This window comes from Globicephala melas, chromosome 1, assembly GCF_963455315.2.
Source record: "Globicephala melas chromosome 1, mGloMel1.2, whole genome shotgun sequence".
Lineage (NCBI taxonomy): Eukaryota > Metazoa > Chordata > Mammalia > Artiodactyla > Delphinidae > Globicephala > Globicephala melas.
This window is the reverse complement of record NC_083314.1, coordinates 179,797,029-179,817,543: the sequence shown is the minus strand read 5'-3', so window position 1 is coordinate 179,817,543 and position 20,515 is coordinate 179,797,029. Positions and strand designations below refer to the sequence as shown.

Below are 20,515 nucleotides of genomic sequence, written 5' to 3'. Positions count from 1 at the left end.
CGGGGAGGGCGCGTGGGGCAGCCGCCCGGGGTCGCCGCCCTCCTCGCCCTCCGGGCCTCCTGCCCCTCGTTCCCACCCCGGACAAGAGCACCTTCTATTTCCCTGAAGAAGATCCCCGAACTGCGGCTGAGGAGGGTCCCGGGCAGCCTCTGTCCTTCCGGCCGCCCAGCTGCCGCGCGGGCGGGGCGGGCGGGCGCGGGGGCAGCCCCGGAGCACCAGAGGGAGGCCCCCGCCTCTGTCCTGAGACGGACTCGGGGTCCGGAAGCACCGGCGGGGCGGCCCCGGGCCCGGAGCGCCTCTCGACGCCGGGGCGCGGCGAACACCTAGCTCTGTACAAGGGAAGCTTTACATATAAATACCGTTTCTTACAAAATTGATAATAATAATAACAACAATAGAATAAAGCGGCAAGATCCCGAGGGCGCCGGGCGCGGCCGGCCCCCCACGCGCCACGGGCCCCGCGGCTACGGGGAGGCGGCGGCGGCAGGCGTGGGGCCGGGGGGCGCGGGAGCGCCGAGGGCCGCCAGCTCCAGGCTCCGCGACCCCGGCCCCGCCGCCGCCGCCTCGGAGAGCGACTCCTCCGAGTCGGTGCGCAGGTCCTCGTCGTCGTCCTCGTCCTCGTCGTCGTCCTCGTCGTCCTCGTCGTCGTCGTCCTCGTCGTCGTCCGCCTCCTCCTCGTTCAGCTCCAGCTCCTCCTCGTCGTCCTCCTGCGACGACTCGCCGGCCGCGGGGCCGGGCGCGGCGGGGCCGGCGCGGGGCCCGGGGGCGTCGGGCGGGCGGGGGTCGCCCGCGTCGTCCGGACCCCGCCCCGGGCCGGGCAGGAAGAGCAGGGCGGCGGCGGGCTCGGCGCCGGGCGGGGGCGCGCAGTCCAGGCTGGCGGCCGGGCCGGGCGCGGGGCCCTCGGCGCCGGGGGAGGCGGCGGCGGGCGGCTCGCCGCGCTCCTGCTTCTCGTGCTTGCGCTTGTGCGAGTCCATCTGCGACATGCCCACGACCGTGTGGCGGCAGCCGGGGTAGGTGCAGTGGAAGTGCGAGCACTTGAGCTTGTACTTGCAGTCGGCCACGGCGCAGTCGGCGCTCGAGCTGAACTGGCAGAAGCCCGCCGCGCTGATCACGTCCTGCTTGCCGTGGTGCTTGCGGTGCGCCGTGACCTTGGTGCTGTCGGTGCAGCGGAAGCGACAGCGCAGGCAGTGGAAGTGCGTGCTGGTGCCCGAGAAAGGGCAGTCGGCGAAGTGGCAGCTGAGCGAGGCCTTGAAGCGCTTGAAGTCGTCCAGCACGAGGTTGTCCACGCGGTCGTGGTGCTGCGCGTGCTTGTACATGTGCGTGCGCCCGCAGAACTTGTAGCCGCAGTTCTCGCGCGTGCAGTGGTAGTGGGTGACCTTGAGCGAGAACTGGCAGGCCGCGTCCTTGCAGTCCTCGTAGAGGTCGAAGCGCCGGAAGCCCTCCAGCATCATGCCCTCGTCCAGCATCTTGCGCGAGGAGGCCGTCTTGCGCCGCTTGCCGAACGGCGACATGTCCTCAATGATCCAGAAGCGCTTTTTGGCCCCGGAGGCTGTCGGCATGGAGATGGTGTTCCCTGGGGAGGGGGGCTTGGTCAGCGCCCACGTGCACATCCTACCCAGGATTACACCCACGCGAGGTCCCCGATCTCGGCGCGGTGGGCGGGGGGGCCGCCCTCGGGGACAACTCCGCTTCCCGTCGCTCTGGGGACCTCTCCTATGACCACCCCTCCGCCCCCTGGATAGCTGGGGAGCCCCAGGCTTCCCCCTTCGTCATCCGCATCTGCAGGCTGACCGCACTGGCCTGCCCTGGTGGGTGGCGGAGCAAGCAGCTCTGGGGGATGTGGGTGGGAAGTGAGGACACGTCCTGGCGCTAATTGAAGCTGAAGGGGGAATCTAGGTCGGCAGAGTGTAATTACCCAGGTTGGACGGGGGCCAGGACGCCATCACGCACACGCCTCTAATGAGGGACAGGCCGGCTCCTTCTCCCGGCCGGCTAACCAGTTTCCCGGGCTGCCGGCCTATCTGCGCCTGGGACCAGCCTACTCGCAACAGGGATGCCCCGCGCCCTGAGGCTGTTGGGGGTTGTAACTCCCCGCCCCAAGGCGCACCTTCTCCTTGGTACCAGAAGGTTCTTTCAGGTCTTGGGGTGTCCCACCCCCAGTGGACTGGGAGAGGGCAGCTCTGCTGCAGGGCCAGGACTGGAGCAGGGGCTCGGCCAGCGGATGGGCTCCATCTGTGCCCTCCCCATCCTGGTCCCAACTGCTTCCTGGGCTTAGGATGCCCCGTTGCCAGGGCTGCTTAATCCACTGTGTGGTTGTGCTTCCCGTTACTCCTTTCTGCACAGGCAGCTGGGGAAGGGGTGACCGTCCTGGGACTCCCTGCTCCACGCCCCAGGCCCAGCCCTCTCCAGAGTGCAGGGTGGGCACCCTCTGGGCTTCTCCCTCGCGCTGACCCTCCCAGCCCTCCCAGAACCTGCCGAGAAGGCTCAGCCCAGGCACCAGCCTGCTGCCCCATCCGTCTGGGGAGCAGACCTAGTCCCCGCCTCAGCAGGTGGAGAGAACGAGGACTGTGATGGGCTGGGGTACCCAGCAGGGGGCAAGGAAGGGTCTGGGCCCTGGGGATCCGGGTGGGTGAGGAGTGGCTGCTTTGGGTCGGAGGTCACAGGGCTCTGGCTGGTTAAGCGACAGAACAGGGGCTGAATTCCCTGAGGAGGAACCCTCTGCCTTGGTCCCTGCCATCCCCCTGGGCTGGCCCAGTGCCTGGCAGTCGGGCAGAATGTGAGGTAAGACTGCACGGAGGAAGAGGCAGAGCCAAGGTGGTGACGGCACCAAAGGGCAGGGGAGGGCAGGTCCCGTGCCTGCCGGGCGGCAGGTACAGGGTGGGGCTGGGAGGCACCTCTGCCGTGGAGCACTGCCCGCGGCCTGGGCCTCTTCCTGCTTGGCTCCGGGGCTGGGGGTTCAGGCTGGTGTCAGGATCCTGCAAACCTGGGCGGGTCCCAGGCACCAGCAGCTTTCCCAAGAACATCTCTGCCCCGGGTGAAGTCCTCAGAGCAGGACAGGCTCTGCCTTGCCGCAGGGTTAGGGGGGTGGGGTGGGCATGGCCATCTTGGGGCTCTGGCCAGTCCCTGAGCTGGGGTGAACCCCAGGGAGCCCTGGCAGTGATGTTCTGGCCTGCCCAGTGCTGAGCAGGAGCTGAGAGGAACTGTCCTTGGGACAGGGACCAGGCTCTCTGGTCTTGGCGCGGGCTGCGCTGTGAGGGGTGCAGAGTGGCCCTGTCCTTGACCCAGCTGACCACAGAAAAGGGTCAGGTCCTGGACCGTGGCCTCGAGGCTCGGCCAGGGTGACAGACAGCAGTGGAGAAGACATGTGTGAGTTACCTGCGGCGTCCTGAACTAGGGGGGCGTCACTTTTTACTGGAGTTGGAGTGGCAGTGACGGGCGGGAAGCTGGGCGGGCTGCTGATGGGGTGGGCCAGGCCCCGGGTGGCTCCGAGAGAGGCACTGAGCAGAGAGTATGAGAGACAGGGTGGAGAAAAGAGGCATGGCAGGGAGGGGAGAGGCGCCCGCAGCACGGCCGCAGAGAAGGATGGGGTCAGTGGGGGCTGCGGAGCCACGCGGGCAGCCTCGTCAGCGGCGGCGGCAGGAGGAGGAGGAGCCGGGCAGCCTGGAGAGGGCGGGGAAAAGCAGAAAAAAAAACCAAAACAAAGAACAAACAGAAAGAACCAAAATGAGAGACCCAATGGCAGAAGCGAGTATGATATGAAAATCCGTGGACAGAGGAGGAGCAGACAGATGCCACGAAGAAGAGAGGGGAGGAGGGGGCAGAGCAGAGCGACTGGGAGGGAGCGGTGGTGCAGGGAGAGGTCACGGCGGGCTGCGCAGGGCCTGCGGCAGAGCCCAGCCCGCGGAGGACCTCGCTCTGGGGCCCAGGGACCGTGCTGGGGACAATGGCAGAGGGGCCGTAAGAGGGACCAGGGCTGGGCGGGGCCCACCTGCCCCTCTGGCTGGGGGCTGTGCTGCTTTTTTCTGTACCTCACAGCTCAAGCCCGGGTTCTCTCCTGGAAACGGAAGCTGAGGGCAGAGTGCCGGGGAGATGGGCAGGGTGGCAGCAGGCGGGGACCCACGTCCCACAGAGCAGCCAGCGCTGCCACACCCTGGCCCGTCCTCCTTTGAGGCCACTTGACCATGAACCTCCTGTCCTGAGCCGGACCCAGCACTGCTGGGCCTCGGAAGGAGGGCCTGTCCCAGGCTGGCGCCCCCGGGCCCCCGCTCACCTGCTGCGGTGCTCTCGTTGCCCACAGGGGTGCTGGAGCAGCTTCGGTCCATGGTGGAGGACTCAGAGGACACGGCGCCCGGGCTGCAGCCAGTATAATCCATGTACTCGTCCGTCTCGGTGTCCATCAAGCTCGGGGGGCCCTGAGAGGAAGAGGGGGGCCCTGAGGAAGCTGGGCTGGGGGCTGTGCTGCCCACAGGGGCAGGCTGTCGCTTTGGGCAGCCTGGCCCACCACCTGGAAGCAAGAGCGGGACACGAGTGATGCCCTCTTGCCACCCCGGGTCGCGGAGGGGCAGCCTGCCCGCCAGGCTCACCTGGGAGGAGGGCACGCGATCGAAGTTCTTCCCCAGCATCCTCCGCATGTGCTTCCGGGCGTGGGAGGTCATCTGGTGCTTGAGGAGGAAGGAGAACTGGCAGCCCTCCCGGATGCAGTGGAAGTGGCTGTTCACCTGGTTGTACTTGCAGCCTGTGGACACAGCCCCGCTCGGCCGTGAGCCTCCCCCGCCGGCCAGTGCTCATGGCACCCCCTGCGTGTCGGGCACTGTTCTGGGCATGGGCCTACGTGGCCAACCAGGCAAATGGCTTCTGGGGGAAGGGCGTGTCCCCATTGGTGGTGTTCCCGTAAGGAGGGCTTCTAGCAGCCTCTCACCCCAACCCCAGAAAGTCCCAGGCCCCCTGGCTGTCCAAAGCCTGGCTCTCGCCTCCAGCCTGCACGCCCGGGACAACAGCAGGCTGGCCCCCGGCCCCTGCCCCAGGGCAGGGGACCCTAATGACCTGTCCACTAGATCAGCCACCTCCCAGCAAGCCACCTGTCCCCACATCTCCTCTGGGAAGCCCAGGTGCTGCCTGCCCCTGGACCAGGTCAAGATGGCTGCGAGCCGGCTGGCCCTCTGCCCTGCCCCGCCCCACCTCGGCTTTGCTCTGGGCGGAGAACAAATAGAGCGAGCCGGACTGAAACGGTATCAGCAGAGGGCAGGTGAAGGCCTGCCCGTTGCCATGGCACCTGAGCCGGCCAGGTGTCTTATATCATCCCCCAGCTTTGGCCCCAGCTACCACCCAGAACACCCAAACTGAGTAAATAACGGCAACTGCGGAATCCCCTGACACCTGTAAACTGAGCCCAGGGACAGCACAGGCCACCGAGGGTTGACATCTGTTGCCGTGATTCCCAGGCCTCTCTCAGGCCATTAATGATTTCTGAATTAATTCTTGAAGGAAAGGTTTGTTGCCGTTCTTTTCTGGCGGTTGACTTTTGACTGCCTCATCCTCCCCCTATGCAATGGCCGGTCGGCTGCAGGCAGCGGCCCCACCTCTGCTCCCCCTGGACCCTGCTGCCATGACCACCTGAATCACAGCAGGCCTTGCGTGCAGCCCAGGTGTCTGCACCCAGCCTGCCTGGCTCCCACCTGCCTTCCGGCTTCCGGTCTCCTCGTGGGCAGACTCCTGCCCACGTCTGCAGGCCCACAAATGTGTGGCTCCATGCTGAGGCGGGAGGATGGGCTCTGCCTCCCTCTGCTGGTCCTGGAGCCCCCCCCCCCCACAGCATCCCCAGGGCAAGCTGGGGCCAGCTAGCTCCTCGGGGAGGCCTTGTTCCAGGGCTGGGGGGCAGCTTCCCTGCCAAGGGCTCAGCTCTCAGCAGCAGAGTTAACTCCGAGGCACCTGCCCCTGAGCTCAAGGCCACTTCCTTGCCCCGTGGCCACCTCCTTCCAGGTCACCCCAGGTCACAGATGCTCTGGGCTGAGCCCACAAATGTACCTGCTGGTCCCATCAGATCTCCAGCACCAAGCACAGTGCTGGCCACAGTGGACGCTCGAAAAAGACCATAGCTTCCACTTCTACCCGCCCCTCACCTCCTGCAATAGCACAGAGCCTGGCACACGGCTGCTCCTCCATGAACGTCTGCTGAGTGAGTGAATGAACAAACCACGGTCCATTTGGGATAAAACCCGAGTAGCTTCAGGAGCTCCTAAGACTTACCCGCAAGGCTCTCTTGAAAAGAAAAGGAAAAAAGAACCAGGCCTGGGTGCCAGAGACGAGGCTCCGGGCGTTTTCACTGGGGTGGGTGCAGTGCTGGGAGTCACCCTCACCCCTTTTCCTAGGCTCTTGGGGTTTTGACTGTTCTCCTGGGGTGACAATGCCTGGCCTGTGATATCGTGACATTTTCCGGAAAAAAAAACATGGAGCCTGATGTGCGGGGACAAGAAGTGGGTCCCAGGGCCTCAGGCGCCAGAGCCGCAGCCCTGCCACCTGCTGTAGTTCCCTGCCCCCCAGCCCTGGCCTTCGGTACCTAGCCTGCCGCACTCCTCACGCTTGGTGAAGTACTTGAATCCGTTGGCTGCCCGCCGCTCAGCTTTCTCATGCTTCTTTATGTGCCACGGCAGCTTGGTGGTGATGTTGGTCACAAAGTAGCAGCCGGTCCTGAGACAGTGGTAGTGCCCGCGCATCCGGAACTCGCAGTGCTGCAGGGAGGGACAGGAGTCAGGGCCGGGCAGGCGACTTCCGTTAAGCTTCCACCTGCCCCAGCCCTCTAGAGGGCTGTGGCAGGCGTGCGTCCTTCCACGCTCAGAATCAGCAAACACAACTGTGTAAAGACCTTTCACGTGTTAAAAAGCAGTAAGTCCCTTCTGTCATTTGATTAAAACATCCCACCTGGTATTGTTTCCAGCTCTTTCTAAACCCACGCCCAGCACAGACATCACTAATCTGTCTGAGCACTCTTGTCTGTGTGCCCAGACCTAGGCAGACGTCACTAATCTATCCTAGCACTCTTCTCCGTGTGCCCAGATGGAGGCTCAGACTCCTTCTTAATGCGCTCTGCCAGGCAGCCCCTACAAGTCTTGGGAGTAGGCCTTTATAATGAAGCTGACCTGCCCTTCCTGTCTGGGGCACAGACAGTTCAATCTCTTTATCTGTCTAATGGGTCTATTTTAAAATCCTAGGCCTCTGGGGAAAGGGAGCATAGCTGTTCTAGGACGCGCACAAGGATGCCAAGTGCACAGAGGCTGCCCGGCATACAGGCATCATTGAGGGTTAGGATGAAATGACAGACCTCACCAACAGAGCACCAAGCTGAACTCCTGCCTAGGGGTCTCCAGGGACCTAGGGGCAGACGGTGTCCTTTCCAGACTCTGGAGGAGGCCACTTACAAAAGGGTGTGAGACACGGAGCCTCGGCCAGGAGGAGCTGGTCCGGGGCCCTGCGCCTCCCTGCCCCCACCCCAGGGGCCACCCCGCCCGCATTGCTGACCTGGTTGGGACAGAGGCACTGCAGGGAGTAGTACGCAAACTGGTCTCGCACGTTCACGAGGTTGTTGTTGGGATTGATGTGGTCCAGGCAGTGGGACTCGGCCTTCCCGGAGGTTTTGCAGACGTACTTGCAGTTCCCAAAGAGACAGTGGAAGTGGAACTTGTTGGCATACTTGCAGTCCGTTGCGAGGCAAGGATCGCTGGAATGAAACCACGGCCCAGAAGGTCATTGGCATTCCTGGTGCCCTCCCCGCCGGTGTCCTGACATTTGCTCATGTTGGGGTTCCGCTCCCCACTCCCCTGTGGTGTAATCAAGAGGAATGGCCCCTGGGCTGCCCTCCTGCTCAGCAGGACGATTCGGCCAGAGACTACAGATCCCAGCATGCAGTCTTGCCTTCTTTTTAGAGCTCTGAGGGCGCCGAAGGGACTGCGGTATGCAGGCGGCCCAGAGCACTGCATGCTGGGACACGTAGTTTCCGTGGCCACACCCCAGGATTACAGATAAGGATGGCCGCAATCACTTCGTGGATATGAAAATGAGCGATGGTGCTGCCAGGCCTGGCTGATGTGGCATAGGCAGTGCCCTGGCTGTGGCCGACTGACAGGGTGCAGATGGGTGGGCAGCCCTACCAGGAGGCTTTGCCACCATGGGGCCTTGGCCAGTGGGAACGTGTGCCTGGCGTCAGGTCCTGCTGAGGCTCAGCTGCTGGGGTTTCCAGGGTCAGCTCGGGGCTCGGGGCTGCCACCCACTCAGAGAACCTCACAAGCCAGCTGAGTGGTGGGGCGGCTGGGGTGGGGAGGGGTGCTGGGCGAGCCCCCACGGCTGGCCTGCCCCGAGCAGCAGCCTCAGCTCCAGAGCTCTGCCTTCCAGGCTCCAGGCAGGTGCGGAGGGGCTGCACCCGGCTTCTGCCCTGGCTGACAACACAGCCGCCCTCGACATCCACACTGGACCTGGGCTGGGAACTCCGACCAAGGCCGGGATGCTGAGAGGGCTGCCACTTTGGGGAGGTGAACAGAGGAAGGGAAGCTGGGAAAGGGGCAGAGAGGAGCGCAGGTCCCCTTTCACGCCGTGGGCCCAGCCCCAGGTGCTCAGAGAGGGAGGACAGCTGCCACTCAGGCGGTGTGTGTTCACGTCCAATTTATTACTTTTATTGAGAACAGGAAGCCGCACATATCATGATACAGAGTCACCGTTCTCGCCGCAGGGAGACACCACCATCCAGCGAGGAAGGTCCCTCCCTTCCACCCCTGAGAGCTCAGACCATTGTGCAGGTGGCGGGGTGGGGGTGGGGTCCAGAGGAGGGCCTAGCCCCCTCGCCGCCCACCTATGACTTTGCTTGCCCTGCAGAGACTCAGCCATGGGTGTGAGCCACAGAGACCAACAAGGGGACCCGGAGGGAGACAGCCCGCCTTGCCGGGCGAGGACCGCCACTCCTGGCCCACCCAGGCTGGTCCTCGCAGCGTCACCAGTGGCCTCTCTGGAACAGTGGCCACTACCTCCACCATCTCCCCCCACCCCAGCCACCTGCTCCGGGAATAGGCAGTGAGGTCTGAGCAGCAGCAACTTTGGCTAGAAGGACATCACCCAGTGACCGTGTCCCAGAGAGGCTGGGGACAGCCGGGGCTACTGCAGGGGAAGGAGCAGGGCCTCCTCAGCTGCCCTTACTAGCACCTACTCCCGAGACACACGGGGGACACAGGGCTCCCGGCTCATCGAGGGACTCACTTCTCCTGGAACTGGAGGAATCCGGGTTTGACCTGGGGCTTGGCGTTTTCTAGAGAAGTCGTTGCCAAGGGCGAAGTGGGCAGGTGAGGCACTGACGCTGGAATCTGAGGCATCTGGGGTATGGTGGAAGCCAGCTGCTTCCAGGCGAGCAGGGTGGGGCTGGAGGGCACTGCGGCCAGGCTGGGAGTGGGCCCCTCGAGAGAGGAAGCCGTGGCCGTGGTGATGGGAGGCGCTGGAGGGGATGAGGGGGCCAAGGAAGGTTTGGTCTCAGCAGCCGAGGCCGGGAAGGAAGCCTCCACATTTCCTTTCACTGCTCCTCCCTCTGTCCGGAAGTGGAAGCTACGAGAGACAGGAGAGGTGTCTCAGGTGCGGGAGGAGAAGGCCCTTCCCTGGCACGCCTGCCTGCCTGCCTACGTATGACCCCATCACAAGCCTAGGGCCCCAGTGTCCCCACCGCATCTTCAGTGCCAGGTGCCAGAGGCCTCCCACCAGGAGGGAAGGACTGAGAACACACTGCTGTGTCCTCTGATCTTGAACTTGGGCTCCAGGCTCTGCCCTAACTACACCTTCCTACTTGTGACCTTACTGATGTGCTGTCCCTAGCTCCTCCCTACTCGGGAGGGGTTGGGTACAGCACGTCCTGGCTCATGAAGCCTGTCCTTCCAGAACCGGCTCCGACATTTAAAAGCGGGTGGGGGGGGGGGTCTCAGACCAGCAGCTGGGGCTGCCTAAGCAGTGAGAAGAGCCTGACCCGGGGCTTAGGGAGCGGTGAAGATCTGCTGTAAACGTTTACCAGTTCTGGGTTCAATTACAGTAGGCGGCTGGGCTTGCTGCTCAACGAATTGTACAAATTAATTTCATTATTTTTAGGTCAAAGAGAATCTACAAATGCAGTACTGTGGCTTGGAAAAGGCTTCACTTAGGGTCCCTGCCGGGGTCAGTGCTGGGCCTCTCCAGCTGCCTCTGCAGGAGCATCTGTGGGAGGGAGGGCTGACGGCTGCATGGGCCCCGCGGTGGGGAGAAGCAGCTCTTACTCGGGGCGGGGCCTGGGTGGGCTCAGAGGACCCAGCTGGGGGCTGAGCCAGTGGGAGATGAGGAAGCCTGCCTTTTGCCGGGCAGCACCTCTGAGAAGCCAGCTCAGCTTCTGAGGTCTTGTGGGAACCGCACACGGGTCCTGCTTGGAAGGCTGCTAGAGGCCTGTGCACCCCCTAGCCCCACCCCGGCCCACCCACCCCCGAGCCAGGCTGGGACAAGTGGGGATGGGTTTAAACGGGCCCCCGGACCCCCACTCACTTGGCGTGCTTGATGGCCCCGTCCAGGGTGCTGAAGAGCGCGCCGCACTCCTCCACCACGCAGTGGAAGTGGGCCTTGTGGAGGAAGTCACACTGCGCGTTGCAGAAGTCCTTGGTGCCAAACCTGGCAGAGGGGCCAGCTGCTCAGAGGAGACCCTGGCACTCTGGCGAGGCTGGGGGAACAGCCTCGTGGGGGGAACACGTGCCCCTGGGACGAGTGGGCGTGGCCCTTCCCTCCCCCTTTGCTCACACGGCAAGCCCCTCACCTGCGAAGGTAGACCTTCCAGGGCTCTGACAGCTTCTCCTGAACCAGCGCCTTCACGGCCTTGCCCAGGAAGGGCGAGGACTCCCCGGCGGGGCTCCCTTCCGCTTCTGTCTTGATGTTCAACAGGCTGCCGAGGCTGGGATTGCCCTGAGACATCTGCGAGGAGGACAGGCCCGTGCTTCAGGCCGGGGACCTCAGGACACCTGACCCGACTGCCCTGGGAGGAGTGGCAGCTCTGGGCCGCTCGGGCCTCTCCAAACTGACCAGAGCATCGCGGTGCTGGCAGCCGGGAGGAGAGGAGGCCCGACCCCACGCGGCTCTGGCTACGGAAGAGCCCTCACTGAATGGACGCTGCCGCGGGCGGCCTGCGGCGCTGCCCCGGCCCCGTGGAGCTGCCGGGGCTCTGCCACACAAACCCCGGGCTGCTAGGAGCCATCACTCAATCGGAGGCCGAGACTCCGGGCACACACTCCAGCCCAGCTTTCCCCAGACTAAGCGGCTCCCTGGTTATCCTCCTGCCAGGTTTTCAAAAGAAGTGCAGGAGGAGGAGGGGTGGGGGGGAATCCCGCACGAATTCCTTGAGAACAAGAGAAGGAGCACAAAGGAGGAGCAGAGAGGGAGGGAAGGAGGCTCACGGAGTGAGACCGAGGCAGGCTCGCTGCTGTTGCTGGCAGAGGAGGGGGCGGGGGAGTCCGCGGAAAGGCTTGACCCACGTGGGCTGTGGGTCTCCGACAGGAAGGAACAAGGGGGCGCAGGGAGCAGTGACCCAAGGACGGAAAAGGGGAGCAAGAGAGCGAGCAGGGGAGGGCGGAAGGCAGAGGGCACGCGCACCGACCGACCGGGCAGAGGCCAGTGGGAGGCCATGGGCCCGGCAGGAACCCCACTCCGTGGGGTCCGGCCCGGGCCCAGCTCCCTCCTCAATAGTCACTTGTGTACGGTAACCTAATTAATCTTGCTGTAGTCAAATTTATCATGTGAAGGGGGAAAATATATTTGCGATGATGTATAATTTACAAAGACCCTGCATTATTTAAAATAAATATTCTGGAGCGGCCTCTGCAGCAGGCGTCCGAGACCATTACTCAACCTGAAAAGTGGAAATGGGCGCTTTGCTCCCGCTTTGCTCTCCCCCTCCACCTTTTTAAACAAACAAAAAAATATATAAAATGAATAACCAGGAGTGAAAGAAGTTAGAGGGCTCCGGAAAAGCTTTTGGAGCCCTCCATCTGAAGGGAAAAAAAGGGTGTCAGAGGCTGGAATATATTTCTTCAGCCAGTTCATTAAATTAATTTGTAAGCAGTGGCTCTGAAATTATATCCGATGAAAAATGGCCTCAAAATTTAAATGGTACAAACTCATCTTATTAGAGGCAAAACATTAAAAAACAAACACATCCCCCCCACCCCCAGCACAGCTTTAATCTCTCGGGGTGGGGGGATGGGAGGCGTGTGATGGATGGTTCTTACCTTATTCATAAGCGAGGATAAAAGAGATGAATTTGCCGGGACTGCGTGGCCATTTGATTCATTACTGGAACACACAAACCAAGGGGCTTTAGCTCAGACAGTACGTGGGACCGGCCCCAGAGACTCACCCCTCCCAGCCGGCCCCTGAGGCTCTGGCCCCGCCTGCTACATCTGCCTGGGCAGGAGAATGACCCCTTGTCAGGAAGGGTTGGCCCCTGGCCCCATGGAGTCTGGCTCTGAGGGTGCTGTCCCCAGAGCCTCCTGCAGGGGGGCAGAGCTGGGAGGCCTGGGCCTCGCCTCACCTGGGCTCCTTCAGAGTCAGGTCTAAACTGCGGTCCTGGGAGGCCTCGTGGGGACCTGGGGCGCCAGCACTCTCACCGGGCTCCTGCTTCACCGGGGCTGGGGGGAACCTGGCAGGGGTGGCCTGCTGCCCATTTCCTATGGGGGAGGGGGGAGGGAAGATGGTGTTAGAGGGACCGAGGGCTTCGTATGGGCACAAGCCGGAGCCCCCCGAAGGGAGGGCAGCGGGCCGGGTGGGCTGGGGCCCCTGGGGAGCCCTGGCTGCTGGTCAGTGGTCCTCCCCACTGACATGATGGCTTGTGACGCTTCCCCCTGTGTGGCAATTCTTCAAGTGATAATTATTGCAAAATTATGTCAAAGTTGTCCTGGCTCAGGGCCTCCTGTAGGAGAAGGGCGGGAGGATGGGGAGGGGGCTGGGACGGGGGCGGGGGCCCTTCCTCTTCTCCACCGACTGTCACAGTCAATTTGTGGAGCTGCCGCTTAGGCTTTTATTAAAGACTCTGTTAATGCTGAGGGAAAGTGGCAGATCGAGACTGGGAGCTGCGCCCCCTCCGCAGGTCCCGTCCCCACTGTTGCCGGGGCGACAACCCTGCCTTCCACTGAGCATGCCCAGGAGGGGCATCTGCTGTGTCAGGGCTATGGAAGCTGACAGCCAATCAGAGCGGTTCAAACTATGTGACCTCGCCCGTCAAGCTGTCCAGGGCAGGGATATGAGGCCCACCCTGGCCAGGCTGGGCTGGATGGGGTGGGTGGGGGAAGCTGGCGGGGTGTAGGCATGGCGGGGAAAGGCTGGAGCTGAGCGGGCAGAGGATTCGGGAGGCCAAGCAGAACAGGGCAAAAGAAGTTGCTGACAGGAACATGTCCAGCGAGCCTTTCCCCACAATCCCCAAGTGACTGAAATATTAATCTGCCCCAAGGCGCTGCAGCTGATGGAGAGCTGCTTCACAGAGAGCAAGTGGCATTTTATTAAAAAATAAAGGGAAATGGCCCCCTTCCCTTCACTTGACCTTTCTTCTCGGGGAAGGAGCTTTTTCTAAAGAAAAGAAAGTACTTGACAGTCTGGCCACGGAGCCCAGCGTGGCCCCAGCCTGCAGGCACCTCGCCGGAGGCGCGCGGCCCCGGGCAGTCAGGCCTGACACCCACACTTGGAGTGGAAGGTGGGTCACAGCTGATAGGAGCGTCCCACTGGGAACATGATATTCAGTTTTCAGAATTCAGAGTCCACATTCCAGGAGCTCCCCAAAGCCACTTGCCCAGGGTCCCTAGGGAAACAGGGCTCTGACCCTCCTGACAAGCACTGGTCTCTCTGGGGGCACTGCGCAGAGCCCGGGGTGGGCTGCAGGGACCCTCAGTCTTGGCGGGTTTCAAGACAGTCTCACAGAGGAGCAGGGTGCCCGGGCTCAGAAGCCAGCTGTTGAGGTCCAAGTCTCGACCTGGCCACCTCCCAGGGGGTATACTTGGGGACAGACTATGCCCCACACTGTTCCATCAGCTCCACAAGGCAGGAGTTTGTCTGTCTTCTTCCCTGCCGTGTCCCCAGCACTGGCTTGGTGCCTGGCCCACCAGCAAGCTGCCCTCAGTGAGCACCAGTGGTTGATGAATGAATGAAGGAAGGAAGGAAGGAAGGAAGGAAGGAAGGAAGGGAGCCACGTCCCAGATGTGAACCGAACTCTTCTAAAGGATTTGACTGATGCTAATTACCCGGATGGGGGAAAACAGAGGGAGGGAAGTGAGGGAAACAGAAAAGCCAAAAAAAATCCTGAGAAAAAGAGTAAAAAATTTTTTCAAGAGCAGAAAACTTGGGAGAAAGGAGAACATCTCTCCACGATGAGCCAGAGGAGGGACACAGATGTGACTTGGCGACTCTGACATGGCCGCCAGCGGCCGGGTCTGGCTTAAGTGAAAGAAATTCCAGTTGAAATCCAAGTCCTGGGTCACGCTAGCCAATTTCAAGCACTCAACAGCCACGTGACCAGCGGCTACCATACTGGACGGTGCGGAACAGCACGTTCCCACTACCACAGAAAGTGCGACTGGAAAGCGCTGATGGACAGGGAGACCCTGGGAGGGCATCCTTGGCCTTGACGGGCTGTCCAGGCACGAATCCCCTGAGCATCCCTGTACTGCGGTCACCCTGCCACTTGGCTGGACTCACATGCCCTCCCAGTCACCTGGAAGAGGTCCCAGGGAAGCCTAGGACTCCGGGACTGCTCCCACTAGGGGCTGGACTAGCGGGAGCCCCTGCTAGTCCAGGGTGACATGGCAGGGTTGGGGGAGCCAGCAGTTGCCCCGGGATGCACAGGTACCCCGTGAGGCCGGGACTACTGCTTCCCCTTCACAGATGAAAAAAACAGAAACATGAGTTGCCTGGGGTGGGTGGGCCAGAAAGAGGGGCCCCGAATAGGAAATAAAGAGGACGGAGGCAGAGACCAGGCAAAGAAGCGGGCAGGGGTCTCGGGGGCAGGGAACAGAAGACACTCCTGCCAAACAAACACCCGCTGCTCGGCTCCGCACCGAGGCCAGAGAGCTCCTGGGGTTGGAGAGGTACTCGCTTCCCAGGCAGGGCCCAGCCTGCTCACCTGGGTCAAAGGTGGCAGAGGGCTTGAGGGCGGCCGCAGCCAGCCTGGCCATCATGGGCGAGATGAGGCCCTTGCTCGCAGAGATCCTCTCCATGATGGAGGCAGGGGGCACCGGGACAGAGGCAGCTGCCGCTGCGGCCGAGTCGCCAGCTCCCGAGGCAGCCAGAGCAGGTGTGTCGGGGGTTACTGAGGCTGCCGTCCCTGACGACATGGTACCCATGAGGCCGGGGGCACCCACAGGCAGGGAGGTGCTGCCCCGGCCCGGAAGGATGGGGAAGTAGGGCGCAGCGCTGGGCAGGCCCGAGCTGGAGAGGGCCAGCGCCAGGGGGATGGAGCCAGGCAGGCCCTGGGCCAGCAGGCCCGAGATCTTGCTGTTGGGAGGCTTGGTGGCACTGGGCCCAGCCTCGGAGGTGGCAGTGGCGGTGACCAGGGAGGCGGAGGACTGCTGGCTGGTGGGGGAGGCGCTGAGGCTGGAGTTCTTGCTGCTCAGGGCAGAGAAGTCAACCAGGTCGTCGTTGCTGGACTCCTCGTGCTCCGTGTCCTTGGCGCCCAGCAGCGAGGGCGGCAGCCCCAGCACGCCCGAGCCCGAGGCGCGGATGTGCCGGCGCTCGTGCTTGCGCTTGTGGGAGGTCATCTGGCTGGTGGAGGTGAAGGTGAAGCCGCAGCCGGCGCGGATGCAGTGGAAGTGGTTGGTGGCCTTGCTGTACACACAGCCCTCGTACTTGCACTCCTCGTACTTGTAGAACTTCTTGAAGCCATCCTTGGCGTAGGCGTCGTCCTTGATGTGGTAGCTCTTGTGCTTCTCGATGTCACACTTGTTCTTAAAGGTGAACGTGCAGCCGGGGCGCCTGGCAGGACATCGGGAGGCTGTCATGGGGCCTCACAGGGCCAGGGGGAGGCCCCGCCCTGCTCCCACGGTGGCCCTGGGAGGGATGGGCCTCTGGATGGAAGACCAGGCCAGAAACTAAGGCGGGGCCTCCGAGCAGCCCTCTGCTCCTGTTCCTACACCCCTGAGGAGGTGGGGCCCCGAGCCACCCACGGGCCTGGTGCCCTGCCTGCCGTCCCTCCCCGGGCCAGGAGGCCTCCCTGGCTGCCTCCCGCTCACCTGCAGTGGAAGTGCGTGGTCTTCTGCCCGTAGAACTGGCAGTCGGCCGTGCCGCAGTCCTCAGTGGCTCGGAAGCGCTGGAAGCCGTCGTTGATGAGCTGGGTGTTCTTCTTATGGAAGTTCTCGTGGGTCATCACGTCCGACGTGCTCGTGTACACCTTGTTACACCCCACCTGCAGGGGCCAGAGCGGCAGTCAGGGGAGCTGAGGCAGGCACCCTGGCGAAGTCAGAGCGGCTGTGCCGCTGGGCGCAGCTGAGCCTGCTCGGGGAGCTTCGGCACCTGTAAACGTCCGACTGGGGGCACCGAGGTTAAGGTAGGACGACCCCTCAGGCCCCCAGGGCCTGGCCCGTGCTGGGCGTGGGTCGTCCTCATAGAGAGCCCGGGATACGTCCCCACACAGGCGTGGGAGTCCCATCCTGCAGGAGGTGGCTTGGGGGTCCCCCGTCTGTGGCTTTACCTCTAAAGCCCCCGGGGGTGAGCAGGGCTGGACCCCGGGGCCTGGCGGTCACCTGTAGGCCGGGGACTTGTTTGGCGAACAGTTTCTGGCACAGGGCCTTCCCTACCCCACCCTGGCTGGGCCAAGGCAGGCAACGTTGCCATATTGAGTAAAAACCAGTGGAATCTGAACACTCTTGAGGGCTGGACCGTGCCAGTGTCTGCACCATCTCAGAGCCCAGAGAGCGAGCCCCCCTCTCCTCCTGGCCCAGGTTGTTTCACGGAGGCCATAACAACCCCCTGACAAATACCGGGGGAGGCACAGGGCTGCTATTTGCAAACGAAAGTCGCTCCCCCCCAGACCTGACACCTTGAAAAAGCCCAGACTCTGCGTGGCATTAAAACAAAGAATTAAACAAAAACCTCCTCAGGAACCATTTGCAATGCTGCTCTTGGTGTTAAAGGCTGAAAAATGTCGGTCTGTATAAACAGCTCGCTGAATTTCACCCGCACCAAGTATGGCCATGGGGAAGGCCCCACCCTGGCCCACCGGACACTGCCCAAGCCTGAGCCCCTGGGCCTCTCTCCTCTGGCCGTCCAGCCCTGGGAAGGGACAAAGGGAGGGGCCCTGCCGGAGGCAGGCCTGCCTCTGGGGGTGGGGGAGGGGGAGGGCGGGGCACCTGCATGCAGTGGTAGTGGGTGCTCTTCCCATTGAGGTGGCAGCCGTGGTAGTAGACGCTGCAGTCGTCCAGTGGGCTGAAGCGCATGAAGCCGTGCTGCAGGGAGTTGTCCCGCTTCTTGTGCATGTTGTAGTGCCGGATCACGTCCTGCTTGCTCGTGAACCTCTGCCGGGAGAGGGCCTGGTGGGCAGGAGGCTGGGCCTGGCCCCAGGGCCCTCCGGTCTCCTTACAAATCATCCTGTTGGGTCGAGGCGGCCCAGACTGCCCCAAGGCCAGCACCCTGGACTTTGGAGGGAACAGTTCCAAAGGTTCCAGAGCCACAGACCCTTCCCTGACCTCCCCGTCGTCTCCCCGTCAGCAGGCCCAGAAGCAGAGAAGATAAATCGGGCCAGGCCTCTCAGGGAGGAGCTCTGATAGGTGACACCTCGTTCTGTCTACTGCCACCTGTGGGCTCTGCCCAGCTGGGCTCCCTGGGGAGGCAGAGGCAGTGGCCTCATGCAGAACACCCACACCCACCTCCCGCCTCTCGCTCACTTGCTCTGCACCTGCCGGAGGGTGGCTTTGAACGTAAGGGCCGATCTGCCTGAACCTCAACACAACCATCTATAAAATGGGGCAGTGATACCAGCCTCTTAAGGACACTGGGAAGACTCGATTAGATAAGGTAGAAGCCCGTGGGCAGCAATCTGGGAACAAGAGCAGGCTGGGAGCTTTTCTGGGCTCTCTGCCTGCCCCAGTCAAATGCAGGTGGCCCAAGCGGAACCGAGTAACCTCGTCCTGCTTTCAAGACGCCCCTCCACTGCTGTGCCAGCCCGCAGGAGCAGGACTGGTGCCCGTGGGACATACCTGGTAGTTGCACTCGGGGTCGAGGCAGTGGTAGTGCTCGCGGTACTGGTAGGCGCAGTGGATGTGGCCACAGTGCTGACTGCCTGAGAACCTGCAGGGAAGAAGGGGTGGGCTCAGGCCTCTCTGGATACCAGCTCCAGGGCCCTCGGCCTGAGCGGCTGAGCAGAGTCCGTGCCCCTGATCCAGGGAACTGCTGTTGCGGTTCAGGGGCCCTGCGTGGACATGTGGAGGGGCAGAGGTGGTCTGCTGGGGTGAAGGAGCAGAGGCTGAGAAGGCTAGGGCGAGTGACGGGGCCGCTGGGAATCCCAGACCCACTGAGCTGCAGAGCCAGCCTTATCTGCCCCGGGAGGGAGTGCCAGGTGGGGCACAGAGGCCTGGCACCAAGATGGGAGGAGGAATTTAGGCCAAGCCAGAAGCCAGAGCAGGGTCAGGGGAAGAGCCCTGGGGTGGGATGGGATGGGATGCTGAAGGCATGAGCCCCCAAGGTGGCCCAGCTGCCGTTTCTGCAGGTGCTGCCCGCCCACCCCTGACTCAGTGCTGGGCCAGGTGCTGGGGACTCCAGCTGCGCCAGCCCAGGGCTCTGTTGCTAAGAGGTGTTAAAGGGCTCTCTCTGTTCTGGGCTTTCCTGACACTTGAAACAGTCCAAGAGTTATGAATTTTTAAAGCGCAGCATCTGTTTGGCTTCCCGTGGCAGGGAGCGCGCTCTCCGGCCAACTCTGCAGCCAGGAGCCCCGTGCTGCCTGGCCACCACCTGCCCTCCCAGAGTACCCCAGGCCTTCTCCAGGCCCCAATGCTGCCAGGGCGGGGGTCTCACAGCCTGGACGATGGCCACCGGGGACAGCGCCCCGTGACAACTGTGGACAGGGTGGTGGGCTCAGCCCGCCTGCCCCACTGTGCTGCGCGTGGTGTGGGGCTGCGGGAGGGAAGCCCCTCATGAGGGGAGAACCTCTTGCAAATAAATATTGAAGCTGCCAAAAGGGCCATCTGCTGAGGCACTAATAATAATGGTAATAATAATAATAAAGAGAGCAGAGCAAAGCTGAAAAGACAGGGAGGGACAGGGGAGGGAGACACAGAGCGACAGCAAAACTATGGGAGATCAACAGAAAGACGGCTGCCAGGGCACAGCCCCGGCCTTGTGCTGCATCCCCAGGGGCTGGGTGCCGGGGGGCCTGAGTGGGGTGGGTGGGGGAATCTGAAGGTTCTTCACCTGCCAATCCCACTGCCTTAAGGATGTAAAGGGGCAGGTCTGGAGTCAGGTGGTGAGGGGAAGCACACTGAGGCCACCTGCCCACATCCCTTCTCATCCCCAACCGTTCCACAGGGGCCTGCGACCCCGCCTGCCACCCCCCCCCACCCGGCCCCAAGTGGAGCCTTTTTAAAAAATTTTTAAAGATTTATTTATTTATTTATTTATTGAATTTATTTATTTTTTGCTGTGTTGGGTCTTCGTTGCTACACACGGGCTTTCTCTAGTTGTGGTGAGCGGGGGCTACTCTGTTGTGGTGCGCGGGCTTCTCATTGCGGTGGCTTCTCTTGTTGCGGAGCACGGGCTCTAGAGTGCAGGCTCAGTAGTTGTGGCGCGTGGGCTTAGTTGCTCCGCGGCATGTGGGATCTTCCAGGACCAGGGCTTGAACCCTTGCCCCCTGCATTGGCGGGCGGATTCTTAACCACTGCGCCACCAGGGAAGCCCACAGTGAGCTGTGGAGGGGGGGACCTGCACTCACCTGTGGCCAGGCCCTGCCTTAGGGCCCTTTCAGGTACCCCGGTCCTGCCTGGGGTACAAGCTGCTTAAGGGCATGTGGCCTGGACCACATCAAGGGGGCGGGGGCTCTGAGACGGGGCAGAGGGCAGGCCTGGGGAGGGTTTGGAAGCAGGAATGCATGGGGGCGGGGAGGCAGCAGGCACCTTGGTACTAGTGGTCACATGGACGTATGGTCCCATGGTCCCCAGGCATTCCTGCCCCCACCCACCTTCTCTCCATGGCAGTCTCCTCCCCAGGGGCCTACCTGGCAATATATTTCTGGTAAATGTTTACATCTTCAGTGACAGCTGGTTTATCTGTGGGCAATCCGTTCCTGGTGAGAGACACACAGGGCACAGCTGATTAGCAGACGAGGTGGCCTCACGCCCCAAGAGCGTCTGGGGGCAGCTCCCTGCCCTGGGGCCCTGGCCCTTCTCTGCTCACTGTGTAGTGTTCTGGGCGCTTAGGGTGGGACTGGAAAAGTCCTTAGGCAGAAAACTAGCACAGGTTCAATTAGCCCACCTTTGGCAAGGGCTGGGCCGTCTTCAGCTGGCAGGGCTGG

At 62.5% G+C, this 20,515-nt stretch overlaps 1 protein-coding gene across 1 annotated transcript in view; it reads right to left on the bottom strand.

Moving 5' to 3' along the window:
* Positions 1-464: 464 nt before the first annotated feature.
* The window catches only part of CASZ1 (castor zinc finger 1), a 53,886-nt gene continuing 33,835 nt past the window's right edge, over positions 465-20,515 (bottom strand). Inside the window, exons 5-19 of the mRNA XM_030878758.3 lie at positions 20,219-20,287; positions 18,210-18,300; positions 17,364-17,528; positions 16,248-16,420; positions 15,143-15,990; positions 12,566-12,701; positions 12,264-12,327; positions 10,799-10,953; positions 10,534-10,656; positions 9,241-9,579; positions 7,516-7,714; positions 6,557-6,728; positions 4,584-4,735; positions 4,271-4,412; positions 465-1,573 (exon numbers count right to left, since the gene is read on the bottom strand). Coding sequence (XP_030734618.3) covers positions 465-1,573; positions 4,271-4,412; positions 4,584-4,735; positions 6,557-6,728; positions 7,516-7,714; positions 9,241-9,579; positions 10,534-10,656; positions 10,799-10,953; positions 12,264-12,327; positions 12,566-12,701; positions 15,143-15,990; positions 16,248-16,420; positions 17,364-17,528; positions 18,210-18,300; positions 20,219-20,287 — 3,937 coding nt within the window. The remainder of the gene's footprint in view (positions 1,574-4,270; positions 4,413-4,583; positions 4,736-6,556; positions 6,729-7,515; positions 7,715-9,240; positions 9,580-10,533; positions 10,657-10,798; positions 10,954-12,263; positions 12,328-12,565; positions 12,702-15,142; positions 15,991-16,247; positions 16,421-17,363; positions 17,529-18,209; positions 18,301-20,218; positions 20,288-20,515) is intronic.